At 38.9% G+C, this 18679-nt stretch overlaps 2 protein-coding genes across 7 annotated transcripts in view; one reads left to right on the top strand and one right to left on the bottom strand.

Moving 5' to 3' along the window:
- The window catches only part of gabrb4 (gamma-aminobutyric acid type A receptor subunit beta4), a 153559-nt gene that overhangs the window by 114138 nt on the left and 20742 nt on the right, over positions 1-18679 (bottom strand). The gene's annotated exons all lie outside the window — the stretch shown is intronic.
- The window catches only part of gabra3 (gamma-aminobutyric acid type A receptor subunit alpha3), a 67249-nt gene that overhangs the window by 36828 nt on the left and 11742 nt on the right, over positions 1-18679 (top strand). For both annotated transcript variants that reach the window (XM_086013253.1, XM_086013251.1), the window contains exons 3-9: positions 817-935; positions 3378-3445; positions 12239-12459; positions 13921-14003; positions 14397-14540; positions 16793-16945; positions 17711-17916. In XM_086013253.1, the coding sequence (XP_085869379.1) occupies positions 817-935; positions 3378-3445; positions 12239-12459; positions 13921-14003; positions 14397-14540; positions 16793-16945; positions 17711-17916 (994 nt within the window). The remainder of the gene's footprint in view (positions 1-816; positions 936-3377; positions 3446-12238; positions 12460-13920; positions 14004-14396; positions 14541-16792; positions 16946-17710; positions 17917-18679) is intronic.

The raw sequence follows: 18679 nt of genomic DNA, 5'->3' as shown, positions 1-18679 counted from the left end.
TCTAGCTTAATTAAAGGCTGTACTGTAAGTGTTATTTTCAAGACTTTAAATTAGTTAATGATGCATTTAAGGCGGCACGGCACGGTGGTCGACTGGTTAGCACGTCCGCCTCACAGTTCAGAGGTCGTGGTTTCGATCCCGGCTCCGGTCTCCCTGTGTGGAGTTTGCATGTTCTCCCCGTGCCTGCCTGCGTGGGTTTTCTCCGGGTACTCCGGTTTCCTCCCACATTCCAAAAACATGCATGGGAGGTTAATTGGACACTCTAAATTGCCCCTAGGTGTGATTGTGATGTTGTTTGTCTGTGTGTGCCCTGCGATTGGCTGGCAACCATTTCGGGGTGTCCCCCACCTACTGCCCAAGACTGCTGGAATAGGCTCCAGCACGCCCGCGACCCTTGTGAGGATAAGCGGTATAGATAATGGATGGATGAATGGATGGAATAATGCATTTTTAAAAATGTAAGACTAAGTAGGGACAGAAAAATATGGAACTGGACAATTTGGACATAAGAAGACATCAAGAATGTGTTTATTATAGTGGTTGCCTTTCGTAGAAAGTGTAGCACTCTCGTTACACTGTGAGGTCCACATGAAGTGGGCAATCAATTACAACCACCTCTTAGTATGGTCCAGTGCAGTTTTATACCACCGAAAAGTTCAATACAATTGGGAAGAACTTAACTGTCAGTTTTTTGGGAGGGAATTGCTGCCAGTGTTGTGAAAAGATCCAAACACTCAACCACATAAGATATATAATGTTCTTTAATATTTGTTTTGCCATTTATTCAGTCCAAGTTCTGTTCGTTTCTTTCTGCAGTGCCGTCGTTGGACACAGAGAGCCGCTGCCTGATGACAGTAATAATATCACAATTTTCACCCGCATCTTAGACAGACTGTTGGATGGTTATGACAACAGACTACGTCCTGGGTTGGGAGGTAAGACTTATACTGTATGTTGGTACTTTGTGTTGTATAACGGTAACCGTGCCTAATGTTTTGGTGACACGCCCGTACTAGTAACGCTGTGAAATGCCGATACATGTCCACGGATGCATTGTCCCTTGAGTGAAAGACTTCCGACGTGAGTAGCCTACATATATCAGGAGCAAGCTACGCCATTTCAACCAAATCTTCTTCAAAGTAAGCCCACATGCTTGAGCAGACTTTTCTCAGTCATCCAGCTGGAATGGTTGTTTCTGCTTCAATGCATGCTGTTAAGGCCACAAGCGTAGCTACCAGGCTGCAGACCACCAAGCTACAACACTTTGAAGCTGCAACCAGGCAGAGGAATCTGGTACAATACATTCAAGTCTCTTTTTTTGTCCTATTCAGAGAATGTGGGGTTGGTTCTGGTTGAAATGCTGCAGTGCGAGAATGCAATCACAGCAAGTGATTTCGTCTTTCAGATGTATCTATTTTAAAAGTTGTGTCGCTGCAAAATAGTAATCATGTCACATGAAGGCTTAAGCCAGAGATAATTATGTGTAAACATCTCTGATAATAAGACTGCATAGAACTCAAAGCTGAATTTCATTTAAATTTCAGCAACATCTATTCACGTTGCCATTAATTCTCTGATGCATTGTTGTAAACAGAAAAAAGGGCAGAGTCATTCTTCCTCCGCCGATGCATGCCATACAAACTGCTGACGCGACGTGGTGATAATCATGTACTTTGCGAGAACTATTTGTGTCGTCAGGGTGATTCATGTGGAAGTAGATCGCTTCTCTCATGGGGGTTCTTTGCCAGAGGAGAGGAGACTTCACCTGTGGGTGGTCTCTAAGGTCTGGGACATAGTTAGCACAAAGTATCTCCTTCGCTTTTGGATAAAAGCCTCATCACTCTGTAGTTGTTGCGCTACAGGGAGAAGCTATTTGTCTCACCAAGAGCCCAAAAGCCTGCTTCATACATCCGCCCCAAAGGAGCTGATTCAACCCACAAAGAGGCAGACAAATTTTGGTTTCGCTCTACTCTTGCCTCATGTCCTACTTAATGCGTTGAAATTGAGAGGTGCATTTCCTCAACTCTTGAAAGTGCCGCATGATGATCATTTGATCATTTTTGCCATTTCAAAGTTTCCCTAATATAATGTGCAACGATACATGTGATTATTCCAGAATATGAGCAGAAACCCCATTGGAAAGTCATAATGGATGATCACATTTAATCCTCATATTTTGTGATGATGTCTATACAACTGTGTAATAGCAGCTAATTGTACCCATTATGAAGGCTCGACAGAGCGCCATATGTTAGATGCTAAGCTGCTACAGTATATTTCTTCCCAAGCCAGACAAAAAACACATTATTTAGGGTCAAAGAGGAGGTCTTTGCACTAAAGTTAAGTCTGACTTAAAGCTTTTTTGAGTGAGACAAATGTTAGAATCACTGACCTGAAGTCCATTGGTAATTTGTGTATGTTTTGTTCCTAAACCTTCCTGAGACAATTAATTCATGTCTCAAGGAATGTTCAGCCCACTACTGTTAAAGCGCAAGTCAACCCAAACATATTTGTTTTCAAGAATATGTTCCCAGCAGGCCCACTAGTTGAAACACGGTATTCTGATTAAATTTTGCGTTTGTGGAATATAAGGTAAGCAGCAAAATGCACTCGTTTTTAGCCATCTCCGGGGGCGGCCATTTTGTCTTCTGTCGACTGAAAATGACATCACAACTGCTCACAACGACCAATAACGGCTCGGATTCAGAAAACAGCTCAGCCGTGAAAAAAATATGTTTGGGTTGACTTCCGCTTTATGCTTGAAATGGAAACCATGATGTAGCTTGTGTTTCTACTCAGGCACAATAATCAAATAATTGATTGTGAAGAATTAGGTAAATTGTGTGGAATTAATTGTTGTTTATTCATAAGACCATTGAGGGCAAAACGGAGTAGACTACTTCAAATTCCTTACAACAGCAGTTATGTTTGTAGCCTCAAGAACAGCAACAGACAGTAAAGCTACATCCACATTATGGCAACTCCCTCAGTAACCAAAATCTGCTCAATACAATCGAAACAACATTCACAAAGGTGGCCATTGGTCAAAAATGGAAATCAATCAATCAATCTGTTTCCAGTCAGTCGATAAATGAAAATTTGTCAAATGTGTCCTTATTTTCCACCATGGGGTGCTTTTTCTCAATAGAGAGTATTGCTCAGTAGTGCTTCCACAATTTTTTATTTTTTTGGGCCCCGGAAGTCTGTTTTACATAGTGACATCAAATTTGGTTACCTCACCTCTGACTACTTTTCAGAGAGCTTAGTTAAATGCTAATTTGCAGGCTTGCTATGCACATGAATAATCCGTTTCGCAAGACTGAGTAGAATCATTACTCTGAGTTTTGTGTTCTGATCCATTCTGTTGGTTTTTGCAGAGAGTGTCACTGAAGTGAGGACAAACATTTACGTGACAAGTTTTGGGCCAGTGTCAGACACTGACATGGTGAGTATTTTTCCCCTCCATCTTAATCTCTGTGATTAAAAGCATTTACATATGTTAACCCCGAGTGTAACTGTTTACGGCTATCCAGCAATGGCTCTGTCTTTTTTTTAGCATTAGGAAATATATTTTTAAAGTTTTCATTATAATCAAACAATATGCTGCCAATCATCAAGTCAGGCATTTGGTCCACTTAAATCTATGATTAAGATTATTAAGAAGGCTATAACAAAACTAGACACAGCAACCAATCACAAGGTAATTAATGCACTGACAATGCTGTAGTTCAACAATGAATGTTGACAACAATGTGGCGAAACGATGAAATAAGGAATATCATTAATAGCTTAATTTACAGTGGATGGCCTTGTGTATATTAACAATCAAGTCATTTTTTTATCAGCAGCAGACTACATAAGCAATCCAAACTATATAAACTATTTGTGAAATTTCACGAGTCATTAAGAGCCCCGGATGACTACCTTTAAACAGAAGACAAAAGAGACGTTATGCAGCATTTGACATACTTGATCATGCAGCTGTAATTGACCGCCTTGGGGTAAGGACGTTTTTTACTTTAGCTGGGAGCTGGCTCGACATCTTGTATTATGTAGCTGGATTATTGAGCTTTGGACTTCTTTGGTCTCGCAAGAGGTCCACACAAAGTGCTGTAGTGCAATTCGGGGCTGTCAAAGTCAAATTCTACACAAATCCACAAGGATCTTTTCAAACAGATATATCACTAAAGATAATTACAGCAGCTGAGTAGGTCCAATAAGTCTTTAGAGAGTATTCCCTTTCTTTCATTAAAGGGGTATTTGCAGCTTATGCAAAAGTCTGTTCTTGCTAGGATATGTCAAGTAATACAGCACTTCAAAGTCTCATGCCTTGTTTAAAATTGTATAAAGTCATCTCACATTCTCCTCAACTCATCACTGCATAATTGTTATTCAAATCATGTATTAAAATTTTGTAAAAGTTAAATCTGGACCCCATACTATGTGTGGAAAGCAAATCCCCTTTTTATTACAACCTAAAGAAGTCGGTATATAATTACATTGTCTGTAAACTTATCACAATAGAGAGCACTTTAACTTTTTCAGCAGATGACACCTTTGAGGTTTTCAAGCCTCAATTTTAGCCCCAATCTTCTATTGTATTCACATGGCCCACTTGGAAACACCATGAATCAATGGCACAATGCTCGGTCGGGCCTACAGTTGTCATACAGGGCAGTTAGAGGACATGTGACACACAGTCAGAAATAGGGATACATTGGGAGTCTGCGTTACCATATAACCATGTGGCTCTTTATTGGACGTCACTTCAAGATAGAGCAGAGCAGAGAAGGAAATAAATATAACATGAGTCACTAAAATGAGGGAAATAGGAATAGTGGGCCAGAGTAACTACAAAGTAATAGAGCTTGACCCCAGATTTCAGTAATGAGCAGTATAAATTGCTGGAATAGGTACCTATTACACGACGGGAGGTGAGCTGCCGTGTGGATGGGCACCGCAATTTTTAACATGAGTTGAAATACTAACGGAGACTACCGCATCAAAGGAGCAAAATGGTTGGCCACATTTACAGAGCTTGTGAATGTATGATAATAACCACGACAAGCTATTTTTAGCTTTTTTTTCCCCATTTGACTGAAGTGTATTTGTTTTTAGAGACAATGAGCGTTCGGGCACTCGCAAGCAACAAAAATGTAACTGCACAGCAGGTCATCATTTCTTAAAGTCATGCATAAAAATGAGCTTTTTTAAAAAATATATATTTATATAAGTTCATCTACTACTTTAAAAACAAGTGTATATTTGCTGACATTTTCTGCCTGAACACTCAATGCCTTACATATCTGAAAATCTGCAGGATTTTTGTTGTTGCTGTGAATTTCCATCATATACAGTATGTCATATTCCACTTAGCGTTTCCATTTGCTTTATTACTACAATCTTTCCTCCTGAAGTGAACAACAATATCTCAGTTTCAGTGCAACCAATCCAAAAGGGTTTTTTTTGTTGTAATATTTGTGGCACCTTCAGGAACAGTAAGTTGTTTTTTAGACACAAACACTTTTCTGGGTAAGCGAAAATGTCAACTTGTTAACGGCACTATATTCAAGGATTCATCCTCAAGTGTGCTATGACCGGTTGTACTCCCTCGCTCCAGCAACACAACGCCAGGCATCAAACGCTCGCAGAAATCGTTGAAAATGGGCTGTTCCCCGAACAGAACACTCTATATCCCAGGGATCTCTTTTTTTTTTTTAAGTACTGTATATCCACTGGTCCAATTAACCATGTCCAACCTCAAATGTACTAGAAATGCTTCACTTCTTCCGCAGCCTTCACCGAAATCCCAATATGTCACATGTCTCTTCCTTAACAATCCAATTATATTCTGGCAATGAAAGTGGAATGGAAACAACCGATGTTGTTGAAAGTCAGGGCCATGAGCACATAGTGTACGACCATGTCAAATCTCTGCAGTGTGTCAAAACAAAACCCAGAATGTAGGTTACCATCTTGAAACTGATCTCCCCTAAGTAGGCAGCGGTGTGCTTACTTCAGCTGTCTGTATACATTTCTGTCCTCCTCCATCCCTATACACATAAACAAATATGCATGTAGATGAATATTGAGTATATTATTATTATTATAATAATAATAATTATTATTATTATGTCCATTCTTTGTTGGGGCAAATCATGTCATTTATAATGCTATTTTGCCGTAGCTTTTTTTGTCAAATTTACAGTACATTTATCACAACAGTCATACTAGAACAGTAAATAGAAGAACACAATTAAAAGGAATATAGAAATGACTTGCGTGAAAGTTTGCAGAGGAGTGGAGCAAAGGAAGAATTTTTTTTCCGACCATTTCCATAGATTACAGCATGTCCCAGCTGATGTGCATTGCTTAAACTAACAGCATGGTTGCCAGCAGAGAGGAGCTAGTTTGCAAAAGCATGCAGAGCCCGTGTTGCAAAACCTTTTAGCAAGAAAAAAAAGTTGCTTTCTAGAATCAATGACGATGAAATTGATTGTAATGCTTAAAAGACCTTAATCAAAGGTATGAGGGGAAAAGCATCCTTTTTAAAATGAATTTAGAAGCATTTACAGATGGGGTTGACTTCACTTCTGTTGCCAGATTATTCCACTCGAGTGCAGCATAACGACTAAATTCAGCTTCACCACGTTTGCTTTGAAACCTGACCTCCACTAATTTACCCGAGTCCACGGACCTCAGAGTGCAACTGGGTTTATATTCAATTAGCATTTATTTAATGTATTCAGGACCCAAACTAAACATGCTTTATACACCAGTAGCAGAATGTTAAAATCTATTCTACAGTCCAGTCAGAAGACCATTACAATAGTCAAGTCTACTGAAAATAAAAGCATGGATAAGTTTCTCCTGGTTCTGCTTGGAGCATGGAAACCCTACTGTGGATGTGTTTTTCAGGTGGTAAAAGGCTGTTTTAGAGTCCCACTCTTGTTGAGATCACAAAGGAGGTAAAAAGTTGGTACCAATGAAATTGTGTATGATAACAAACGGTGGAAATTAACTACATTTATTACTATGTGATCTTAAAAATGTTTGAAGCTAAATCCTATGTTATAACATTTAAATTCAGTTTGCACATTTGACTAGAACACAATAAAAATGTTAACAGTTCTTGGCAGAGGTCTGTTATGGTTTAATTACACTGCTTAACCGACAAATTCAACGGTGGCCCAAAAACATTTTAACAGTATAATAGATAAAATCACTGAAGTAAATTGATACTCAGTAGCCCAGGAACAGGATTGATGAATAATACTTTGTTCTGTAAATGTCATGGTCTTTTTTTTTTCAGGGGCACGGAAAATGTTGCTCTTACTTTTATGATAAAAACTCCACTTTAGACTGCCTGATCATCAATGACATGTTACCAGAATTGCTGAAAGTCTGGGTGCATCAAATTTGAAGATGAACTTAACATTAAATTAATCACAGACTTCAAGGTTTAGCATACTACAATGCATCTTTTCCCTTCAAAAAGGTAGTTTTGCAAGGATTTTAAAGAAACGGGTGTAATTCTTGATCCGGAGGGTATTTTTATAAGAGCATGTCACAGATATGTCAATAAGTCAGAAACCTGGGCCTGTTTTTTAATTGCGGAAAAACATGCAATTTAGGTCTCCTTTGAGAATAATGTGTGATGTATCATGTTGTCACTCTGGTGCATGATACTTAACTTAATTTAGGTTATACAATGATGTACTGTGATATAGTCAAAGCATGTTATGACTAAGTAGGACCAACTAGAGAAGTCATAAAAGAGTATTAAAACCAATCTGGATGTGCTTACTTTTATGGGTATTAATGACAACACGTTTTAGGAGATGCAGTTATGGACATTGTCCTTCATTTGTTTACTGCGATGTGATTATGTTTGTGGAACAAAATGTGCCTTCAGCTGAACACAGTGAAGTGCTAAATGTGTTTACGCCTCAGAGCAGAAAGATGAACGCTGAAGATAATTGCAGTTTGAAGGAGTTCCACAGTTAGTTGCGAATGCCTCACAGGTTACACTCTCAGCAGGCAAAGGTGAATTCGGCGAGAGAATTATTCACAGCAGAAAATCAAGAATGACCAGTAATTACCTCACATCAATCAAATCTTCGACTAATCATTACAATGCTCAGCGAAGCTCGAAAGAATGGAGATAATGGATGTGCTGCCTGAAGGAAGTGGTGTGTGTCATTATCACACTGGCGAATGTCATCTCTGGCCTGCTGCGCATTGTCAAAAAGAAGACATCTTCGCATATTTCACCAATAACATTAGTGCATAATAAATTCTAGGGACAACAGATCTTTTCTGGGCAGTAAATCACAACTGTCATGAATTAGCTAACACAGATCAACAGTGCAATGTCAACTTGTCGTCTTACACCAAACAATACAGTTACGTTCTTTGCTTTCCTGTATCGTAAGATCGCTTTTTGCATTTATTTACAAGGAGAAAGTGGGCTGACTATCGAAGACATTCAAATGTAATACAAGTTCATATTTCAAAATTAATGAAGGTATTCATTAATATGCAGTATACATGTTCCTGTCATTACCATGACACCTCATTAGCCTCCCTTTATGTTTGCTACTTCCTTTAAAAAAAAAAACTACTTTTAATCCTTTTATTCGATGCTTTTTCCAACCGATCTCGTCAAACAAGACACTGTCAAACACCAGAAGGCACATCTTGTTCATTTCTTTTTAAATCCATTGTAGTAGTGTGAAAAAGATGAGAATTGTGTTACACTCACTAATACACTTGCACAATTTAATGCAGGAGGTTTATCATAATTCGTAAAATGCTTTTCCAAAAAAATAATGCTCAGATTTTACTGAAGATTACAAACTCCTCTCAGCATGATGCAGTGCACTTTGACACCGCTCTCAAGAAACTATGACATTATTACCTTTGTAAATCAGGATACTGTATTTGTATTGGGTGATACTAAATGTGCATGTGTGCCTTAACGAGTAGCGGGTGGGTGTACTGCTCCAAATAAATAAATGAATAAATTAATAACCTTAACAATCTCATGTATAGACAAAATGTACTGTTTATCATTTAAAGGGTTTACTGTAATTGGAGAAGTTCTATTCTATGACTACCGGGGCATAAGATTAATAATCCTAATTAATTCAGTGAGAAGCGTATCAAGGACAAAATGTTTCAGAGGCCATACCTTGCAGTGTGAGGCTTTGATTTATTGTTCCTTACATCACTCATTAAAGTGACGCTTTGGCTTTTGGACCTCTTGTTGGACCATGCATCCAGTTTGGTATGTGGGGAATACAACTAGATTAACTCAAATATAGAGGGCAGAGCCAGGTGCGTTTTGGAGATTTTTTTTTTTTTTCCCCCACCAAACACCTGACAGGCGGGCATTACGACTGTAGAAAAGGCAGTCCAAACTGCAAAACAAGTCTGACAAGAAGCAAGCAATAATCAAAAATCCAATAAATGCAGGGATTGCCTGTTAGGTAGCGGTGGTGCAGGATGTGGAGCATGTTTGCTTACATATCACTCTCCCAAATGCTGATTCACAATGTCCCCTTGACACAATCAGTTCAGCTGAATTTAGCAGCGGCAACAAATTTAACACTACTGTGGCTAACAAGTACATACTGTATGTTTGCAGGGTAAATTATTTAATGATCTCAAAAGACACATTTTCTGAAAAAAAAAGTATCCTTTTCAGAACTTCAAAAATTTCTCAATCATTTCTTCAGCGAGCACGGCACCAAATAACATCCATCTTTGATGGAGCGTGTCCTATTATGTAAAAATATGTATAAATGCAAAACTAAAAGCTCACATTGACAGGCAGGCGAAAGGAAATAAGTTTGATGTGGTTGTCCCAGTTCTTGAATCATAGCTGAATTGAATAGAAAGAAAAAAAAAAAACTAGCAGATTATCAACCTCTCTGAGCTCTGAGAAAAATAGCCTAGCATGGAAAGGAAGCTACAAGTGAGACGGGTGAAAGAGTGCGTCAATTTATACAAAGGCAGACGGTTACCAGTATTAACTTTCCAAGGTACTGTAATATTTGCAAGTCAGTTTGAGTGCAATCCTCCACAAAGTTATTTTGAAGTCTACCTACTTTCACTCTATGATGTTTCGAAAAGATATACAAGGAAAGGTTATTCATAATGTGTATAAATTCAGAAAACATTTCAATCCATTAGATTCAGATTTACACAAGTTACACAGTACATACAAGCCTAAATACGTTTTTTTTTCAAGATTCATGCGCCATAATTTGATGAAAATGTAAAAAAATAAAAAATAAAAACAAGAAGAAAAAATACTGTAGTTTGGTGTAATACTTTCAACAAAACAACCAACACTAAACTTTGTTGCCAGAGCTGCTAATAGTCTGCATGTTAAATTGTGAGTAACAAAAAAGACATTACATTAAAAAAATTTAAAAAGCCTGCAAAAATGCCTATTTTGTTTTACAGTCAATCGTGTGTTGACTTCCAATAGGTATGCATGATCTTAAGCCTTGGGCACAAAATACCAGTTTATCTTTTGAAAAGCGTTTTGGTCTTCTGAGGGAAGGAATCATTAATACAACTGTCAATGTGTATTCATCTGTTTCTGCTGGCCTGCAGCCACCACTTGTTTGCACTGGGCAAACAACCCATATTCTATTTGATGGAATTAGCATAATAGCTGATGGATTACGTTGACTTTTTAATAGGTATACTGTAAATTGAGTTATGGTCCCCATATTAGCCCGTGATTGCCAAAAAAAAAAAAAAAAAGCAAAGCATGATTTAAATTTCAAGTTAAACATTGTCACACTGTTCTTTTTTTTTTTTTTTTTTAACTTGGTTTGGCCAACGTAATGTATGTGCTATTTTAAGGGCTGTATTTAAGATAAAGCAATATCATTGCTTTAAGTTGGTTGACAGGGCGGTGCAAGGTCAGGCAGGCATAACAATTAACATCCATCCCGCACTGTTTAGTTGACATTTTAATGTGTTGAGTAGAGGCTTTACAAATCCCCCGCTGAGCACGGCCTTGTTTTGACGCCACTTGGAAATGATCACCAGTTTTTGATTTTCACCCATGGAGCAGTCAGTTCACACATCATCGCTCACCAAGAAGCCTTTGAATGCACCAGAAAAAGCAAAATTATCGATCACCCGTCTGCACAGCTGCTATACACAGCTAATGAGGAACTCTGTTGCCAGGACACCAACTCTTTTAGATGGAATGAGAAATACATTGCCATTTGAATGGCTACATTTTACTTTGTTCTTATTTGGAAATTATATTCACTAACGTAATCAAACCTTCGTCATTTGACCAAAAAAAGAAACAACAACAACAACAAAACTACAAAGCAGCAATATTACAAAATGATGCATTACTTAAAATCAATAATTCAATTACCATGACAGAATTTGCTACATTAAGAAACCTGTGGCTAAAGCCAAACTGTGGCAGGATTTTTACTTCATGGAGCTGGATTTGACACCTCTGCCAGGCTCACTGAAATGTTCTGTTTTACAGGCAAAAGCGCGACAGTGATTCTGACATTGCAGCGTCCCACAGCCCAAAATCTCATTTATTAAAAGGGAAGTCAACCCAAACATATTTTTTCAAGAAAATGTTCTACGCAAGCCCACTATTTGAAACAAGGCATTCTGATAAATATTGTGTTTGTGGAATAAGAGTTAATCCACCCGTTTTTAGCCATCTCTGGTGGCGGCCATTTTGTGACTTCTTTTGACTGAAAATGACATCACAACTACTCAGGGCTCAGGTAACAACCAATCACGGCTGACCGGTTTTCCGGAGCTGAGCCGTGATTGGTCGTTACCTGAGCCCTGGGTAGTTGTGATGTCATTTTCAGTCAAAAGAAGTGACAAAATGGCTGCTAACGAGATGGCTAAAAACGGGTAGATTTTGCGGGTTAACTCATATTCCACAAAGACAATATTAGTCAACTAGTGGGCCTGCTGGGAACATATTCTTGAAAAAAATATGTTTGGGTTGATTTCCCCCTTTAATGTTTTTAGATAAGAAAATAAAGTTTGCGGCTATGCACAGTTTAAATTTGAGAAAAAAAAAAGCTTGATTATCACAAGCACACTAATGAGCCTCGGACCACTGGTTCAGGAATCACTGCTCTGAAGAATCAATGCCATACCAGCGATTGTCTCACTTCAGTGAAATGCTTCTCATGATTGAACCTTTGCACTCCACTCCCCACAGGAGTACACCATCGATGTATTTTTCCGCCAGAGTTGGAGAGATGAGAGACTGAAATTTGACGGGCCCATGCAGGTGTTGCCCCTCAACAACCTCCTTGCCAGTAAGATCTGGACGCCTGACACATTTTTCCACAATGGGAAGAAGTCTGTGGCCCACAACATGACAACTCCAAACAAACTTCTGCGATTAGTTGACAACGGCACGCTTCTCTACACTATGAGGTAAGACACCGGCGGCGTGGGTCCCGTTCACGCTCAGTGATGGTGTATGAACAGTTGCCTGTTTAAATATGTGCGCTGTGATTGACTGGCATTGAGTCCGTGGCGTAGTCTGCCTTTCAGCAAACCAACCATTGACTTCCAAACACAATCCTCTAAATTTGCAAGATCCCTCTTGGTAATAGGTCCCATTTTATTCCCTGATGAATTGAGTTTACGCTCCTCCTAAACTATTACTTAAAGTTATATGTTGTTTTATTTTTATTGACATTTTTCTAATCTTCCTTCACTACGCCTTGCTAAAAGATTTCCTGCGTTATTGTATATATGAAAATCTAGAGCAGTCCATTCAATTTGCGTCTTTGTATTTGTCATATAAAAAAAAAAAAACGATTGCACTCAAAAAAAGTGGAGGCACCACAAAGCAGAGTAACTGAGCAGAAGCTGATGCAGCAACTGAATCATTTCTTATTGCTCTAAGTCAGCAACTGTTTATCTGATTCTCTGTGTGTCACCATGGACAAGTGGCAAAAAAATCGGGACCGTGTGTGTTTGATATACAATAATCCCTTATTTACCACCCCTGCAATAGACGAACTCTGCAAAGTAGCAACCAAGTATTCATGGTATCAATTAAGACAGTATATGCATGTGAGGTTCAGGTATTATTTTTGTCCACCTGGGGTTGCGGACCATAATTAGTAAGAATGTGAATGACTGTATGTCTTTAAAAGACGGGTCTACTCTGAGTGACGTGGACCTATTGATTACTGTATTTTGTTTCAGTTTGCTTAAAAAAGAGATGGAAAAAGCAACAGTGGCTGTTTCCATCCTCTTTCTATATACCACCTGATTATAATTTATTATAACTAGCGGTGATGGGCTATATTTATATCTGTACTTTACTGTAGTGTACTGTCCAAAAAATAACTAAAAATATCGATGATGCACTGAATAAGTGAACCGCAATATAGCGAAGGACGACTGTGTACTCTTCATCAAACTAATGTCTAATACAAACTAGATTCAGGCCAACACCACTTCTAAAAACAAAAACATAAAATAAAATCAAGTAATATTTCTGTCCCAACTACGAAATGCTAAATTTCAAATTAATATTATTATATCACTAGGTTACAGTTCAAGGTTTGACTGTGCTTTTAAATAAAGTACTGTATTTTATTAGGATTGTTTACTTTGATAAATTGTCCCATAAACGGATTCCTTTTACCCTGACACGGCATTACAGCCAATGTATTGCCAGTGTGTATAATCAGTAAATAGCTCATTGACTTGCTTATATTGATTCCCATTAAACTTCAGGTTAACAGATAAAAGTGAGCATAAAAATGCACAGCGGACGTTGTGTCTTGGCTTGTATATTGACTAGTGCATATTTCCTATCTCCTCAACCCCTCTTGACCTCATCCTCCCTCCCATCAACTCCATCCTTCGCCCGACCAGGTTGACCATTCATGCCGAATGTCCCATGCACCTGGAGGATTTCCCCATGGATGCGCATGCCTGTCCCCTGAAATTTGGAAGCTGTAAGTCACACTAACAGCCAAAGCTATAATACTACACAGTCAGTGTACAGTACGTATACTTTGAGGGTGTTTTCGCATTCAAGTCCATTTGGAAACAAATTTAAATTCAACCGTCAGTCTCTCTCTGGTTTGGTTTGGAGTTTCATGTTTTAAAAAGACATGATAAAAAAACAGCCTGAATAAACTAAAAGTAAAAAGAATGCACAGCAATGTATGGTTATGTTTGTTTCAAGACAATTTTAGCATTCTTGCATTACTATCATTGTTAAGGATTTCCACATATTTAACAAATAAATGAAGACTTCTCTTATTCTTGGACTTTCAGTAAAATAATTGTCACTGTCGACATGATATGAAGCTTCTAATCCATGTTTGGCGCCTACTGCTTCCCAGATGCTTACACCAACAATGAGGTGATTTACCTCTGGACTCAAGAAGATGAACGATCTGTTTCTGTGGCTGAGGATGGTTCCAGGCTCAACCAGTATGACCTACTGGGACACGTTATTGGCAAAGAAACCATAAGTTCCAGTACAGGTACAGTGCATAGAGAATGAAAGGAATATAAAGTACGGTACTCGTGCTACAGTTGGTTGGCACTGCTGCCTCAGAGCAAAAAAAAAAAAAAGGTTTGTGTGGACTGTGTTAAAAATCTAAAGACTTCTTTCTGTTTGGTTGGCGGCTTGAGAGTGCAGAAACATTGAATTATGTCTGTGTTCTTTCTGTAATCTCGAAATGTCAGATTGATTGGTGAAATATGGCAAAGCACATCCTCAACACTTTAAAGGTGAATTGTGCTGATGGAAATAAGTTCCAATATCTGGATATTTTCCTCTGTGATCCAAAAATCAATCAATATTTCCGTCCAGTGCCGTGTGCAATTTTTCTCAGCCTTGTGACAGCTTCTGCAGGACAGCAAAATTATTTTTTATCATCAGGGATACTGCAGGCAGTGAAAAGCAGTTTTCAGTGGAATCAGGGTCCTGCCTCAGAGCTCACAATGAGTTATCGCAATGCTAGAATTACCATAAAATCCGGGCTCTTGAGTGCACCAGTGTATAAACCACACCCACTCAATAAAAAAAGAATAAAGTGACAGTTGTTTGATGGTTTGAAATGACCACAATAGCAATACTAATTCCCTTTAGTCCATCTATGGCGTTTCCAATTTCATGTTAGCATCAACCTAGTATGTTAGGATAATGATGATGGCAGAGATGCCATGTGGTATTTATGGTCACAAATGAATCGCTTGCAGTAACAACACTTTGCCTCTCACTGTGGGAAATAAAACTGCAGTTGTCAGCATAATGAGGGTGTACGCTTCAAAAGTATCAATGTGTGTGGATTTGATTTAAAAACGTGAACTGTTAACACTTCAACATGGAGCTCATCGAAAACAATCATGAACAGTAAACATGATTATGGTGAATTAAAGAGAAGCTAAGAATAGATGAGAACGTGGGATCAGGAAAGTCTGAAAATAAGCAGCATCTTTTTCTTTCAAGCACACGAGCTGGGAAAAAAATGTTGCATGTTGTATAGCCAGAATGGTAAAACAGCATGAGAGTAAGTCCATTTTACTTATTTAGAATAGTCAGAGAGAGGATTCACAAGAGGCTTTACATGATTAAAATACACAAAACAAACATGAAAACAAGTCTGTTTTTAACTTTTTAAATGTCTACAGAAAAGGGTTGAGGGCTCTGTTTTGAAGTTTAGCCTAAAGTGTACATGGAGCAAATGCAAAGACAACAGAATTGGCAGGATGTGGCTGAACCAATGGGATCTAGACAAAAAGCCTTGCGGCAGCACTCTGTTGTTATTTGAGATCGTCCGAAGGAGTTTTGCTTAGACAGGCGAAGTGAGATTGTAATTGTCAAGACATGAGGAGTCAAATGCATTCATGTTTATTTCTAGTCCAGAATGAAACGTAGAAATCATTTTTGGATGGAAATGGCTTAGTTTTATGTTTTCATCAAAAAGCATGGCTTAATTGAATAATGCCTGTAGGTTTCTCAATCTGGAACAAGCAATAGGTCAGATAAGCGGTATAGAAACTACAGGGATGGATGAGAGCATAAAGTTGCAGATGACTGTAAGATGTGAAAAGTTTTGCTTTTTTAAAAGGAAAAGCTTTTTGCTCCTTGAGACTCTCAGGAGGCAAGTCACTGGGTCAGGGAGCTGTAGCAGGTTTCACTTGCGCTTTGAGACCAAACTAACAATGAAACCACTTTCTTGCAGTGCCCTCTGGCCTGTTTTCCCTGAAGCAAAAGCTGTGCTGTATGTGGTCAGAAACTCCACTGAGAACACTTTGTTTGAGATTACCATTATTGTTATGCTGTATGGTGGTTTGAAGGTAAGCTAAACAAAGCGCAAAGGCCTGTTGAAAGAGGAAAAGTGTTGCTACTAAATGCCAGCTTGAAGGTGGCAGTTCAATGATTCCTTTAACTCACTCAGTACCAGACTTTTTCAGACCCATTGTGAAATAACATAAATATGTCATTGGGATAGAATGAGTTAACAAGCATTGCAAAGGCCAAGCAATGTTTTACTCTTAAAAGGCTTAAAAAGAAAAGTGAGCCTGATTTCTTGGCTTGAGGACTAAACGTGGAAATAGGGAAGTGAGAATGCAATGGTTACCAAGGTATTGATATACTTAATTGAATAAATGTTTCCGAATTGATCATCATCAGCATGGCGGCTTGTATTGAACGACATTGTCATATAGCAGTTTTAATGATGATCTTTTATGTCTCCTTTTCTCTTTTTTTCTGCTCTCTTCTCAGGGGAATATGTAGTGATGACAACATATTTCCACTTGAAAAGGAAAATTGGCTATTTTGTGATCCAAACCTACCTTCCCTGCATCATGACAGTCATACTATCACAGGTGTCCTTCTGGTTAAACAGAGAGTCCGTTCCTGCACGCACCGTATTTGGTGAGTGCCATCTGGTCGCTATGCAACCCAGAATGCACTAAATAATAAGTGAAGTCTGAGAGGCTGGTGACTGGGTGAGTATGGGGCTTTGAAAGGGTGAGGTAAGAGCAAAACAAATGTGCAGGGATGATTTAATTCAATAGGTAGCATTGATCTCATTATCCAGATAATCAATCTAATCTAATCCAAACATTGTCATCACTGTGCCAGTCTTGAAGATGATATGCACATCTGTAGGAAATCTAATCACAGCTGACTTAGAAAAGTGCATACATGTATCATTACATCCTCTACACGCCCAAATTCAACCTCACACAGTATGGGAAATGCAAACCACAACATATAGAAATGAGCAATGCGCATCAATGCTAAGCGATAAGTGACACGAAAAAGGAAAAAAGGCAATTCCTTAGAGACGGAAATCTCGGCGCTTATGGACGAGGTAGTTGGCGGTCCCGGCAGCCCCGCGACGGACAAAAGAAAATTCAGCGAGTGGCATGAGGTTACCGCTGCAGTGGATTTGATAGGGAGCGCAGCAGGAGGAATCTGGAAGTGGTCTGACCGAAAGTAAACACCCAAAAAAGAATTGCGGCCCATTGACAAACTGTTAATACTACGGAAACGTTGTTTTTCATTTAATAAAATGCTGATGGGGGGGAAATGCAATAAACTAATGTTTTAAAATGTAATAAATAAAATACTTTTCCTTCACAGTGTTTCCTCAAAAGTAGGAGCCCTTCTCTGATGTTTTTATTCTATCCTCAGGGGTCACCACCGTCCTCACCATGACGACCCTAAGCATCAGTGCCCGCAACTCCCTCCCTAAGGTTGCCTATGCCACGGCCATGGACTGGTTCATGGCAGTGTGCTATGCCTTTGTCTTCTCTGCCTTGATTGAGTTTGCCACAGTCAACTACTTCACCAAGCGCAGCTGGGCGTGGGATGGGAAAAAAGAGGGCATGGAAGTCAGGGTGAGTGATTCCTGTTTGAAAATTGCACATAGATATGATGATACTGAACAAGTCCAGCAAAGTGACAGAATTTAGTTTTCTCTCCTCTCTGGCTCCCCACGTTGATTCCGCCTCAACTACTCCCATCTTTTACCTTCATATTTTTGTTTAAAAACACTCTAAGAGCTGCGGAGAACATTGGGACTTTACGCTGGTGGATGAACAAGGGTAAATTGGAAACTCAGAGTTACCCCTTAAAGTAACCAAGACTACTCTGTAAAGCTTTTATTTATTCATTAACAGCCAAATGGAACAAGGACAGTGGGGCGGAACATGGAGAGCAGAAACAGAGGTAAACTCCCAAAGACACTAGCCCCAATTTAGGATGGCAGCATATGTTCAAGCCCCATTTTAGTCAGCTTAAACCCATTCTGTCAAGATGAGACAGCATCTTGCAGTACAGCATGCTCATTAAAAAAAACGGTACACTGACTAAAAAAAGTGAGCGTGCATTTAAATGAATCCCCGGGGGGCCAATATTACTTTCACGCACAGATTTGTCGATAGTTTGCACTCTTTTGTGTGTTTATGAGCAGAGAAGACGGTAGGAGTAATTGCATCAGAGCAAGAAAGTTGAAATATAGATGAGTGTAGACCATTTTGCTGGAAATATTTACCTGGGGAATGCTTTTGTGCTTCAGTCAATTTACAATGAAGGACTCTTTGTTTGTTTGAACGGAGAAGCCATAACGTGGACGCAAAAAAAATTATAAATAGGTTCCAG

The sequence above is a fragment of the Filicampus tigris genome, chromosome 17 (assembly GCF_054856515.1).
Source record: "Filicampus tigris isolate MCC_2025a chromosome 17, RoL_Ftig_1.0, whole genome shotgun sequence".
Taxonomy (NCBI): domain Eukaryota; kingdom Metazoa; phylum Chordata; class Actinopteri; order Syngnathiformes; family Syngnathidae; genus Filicampus; species Filicampus tigris.
This window is presented reverse-complemented; position numbering and strand designations above follow the sequence as displayed.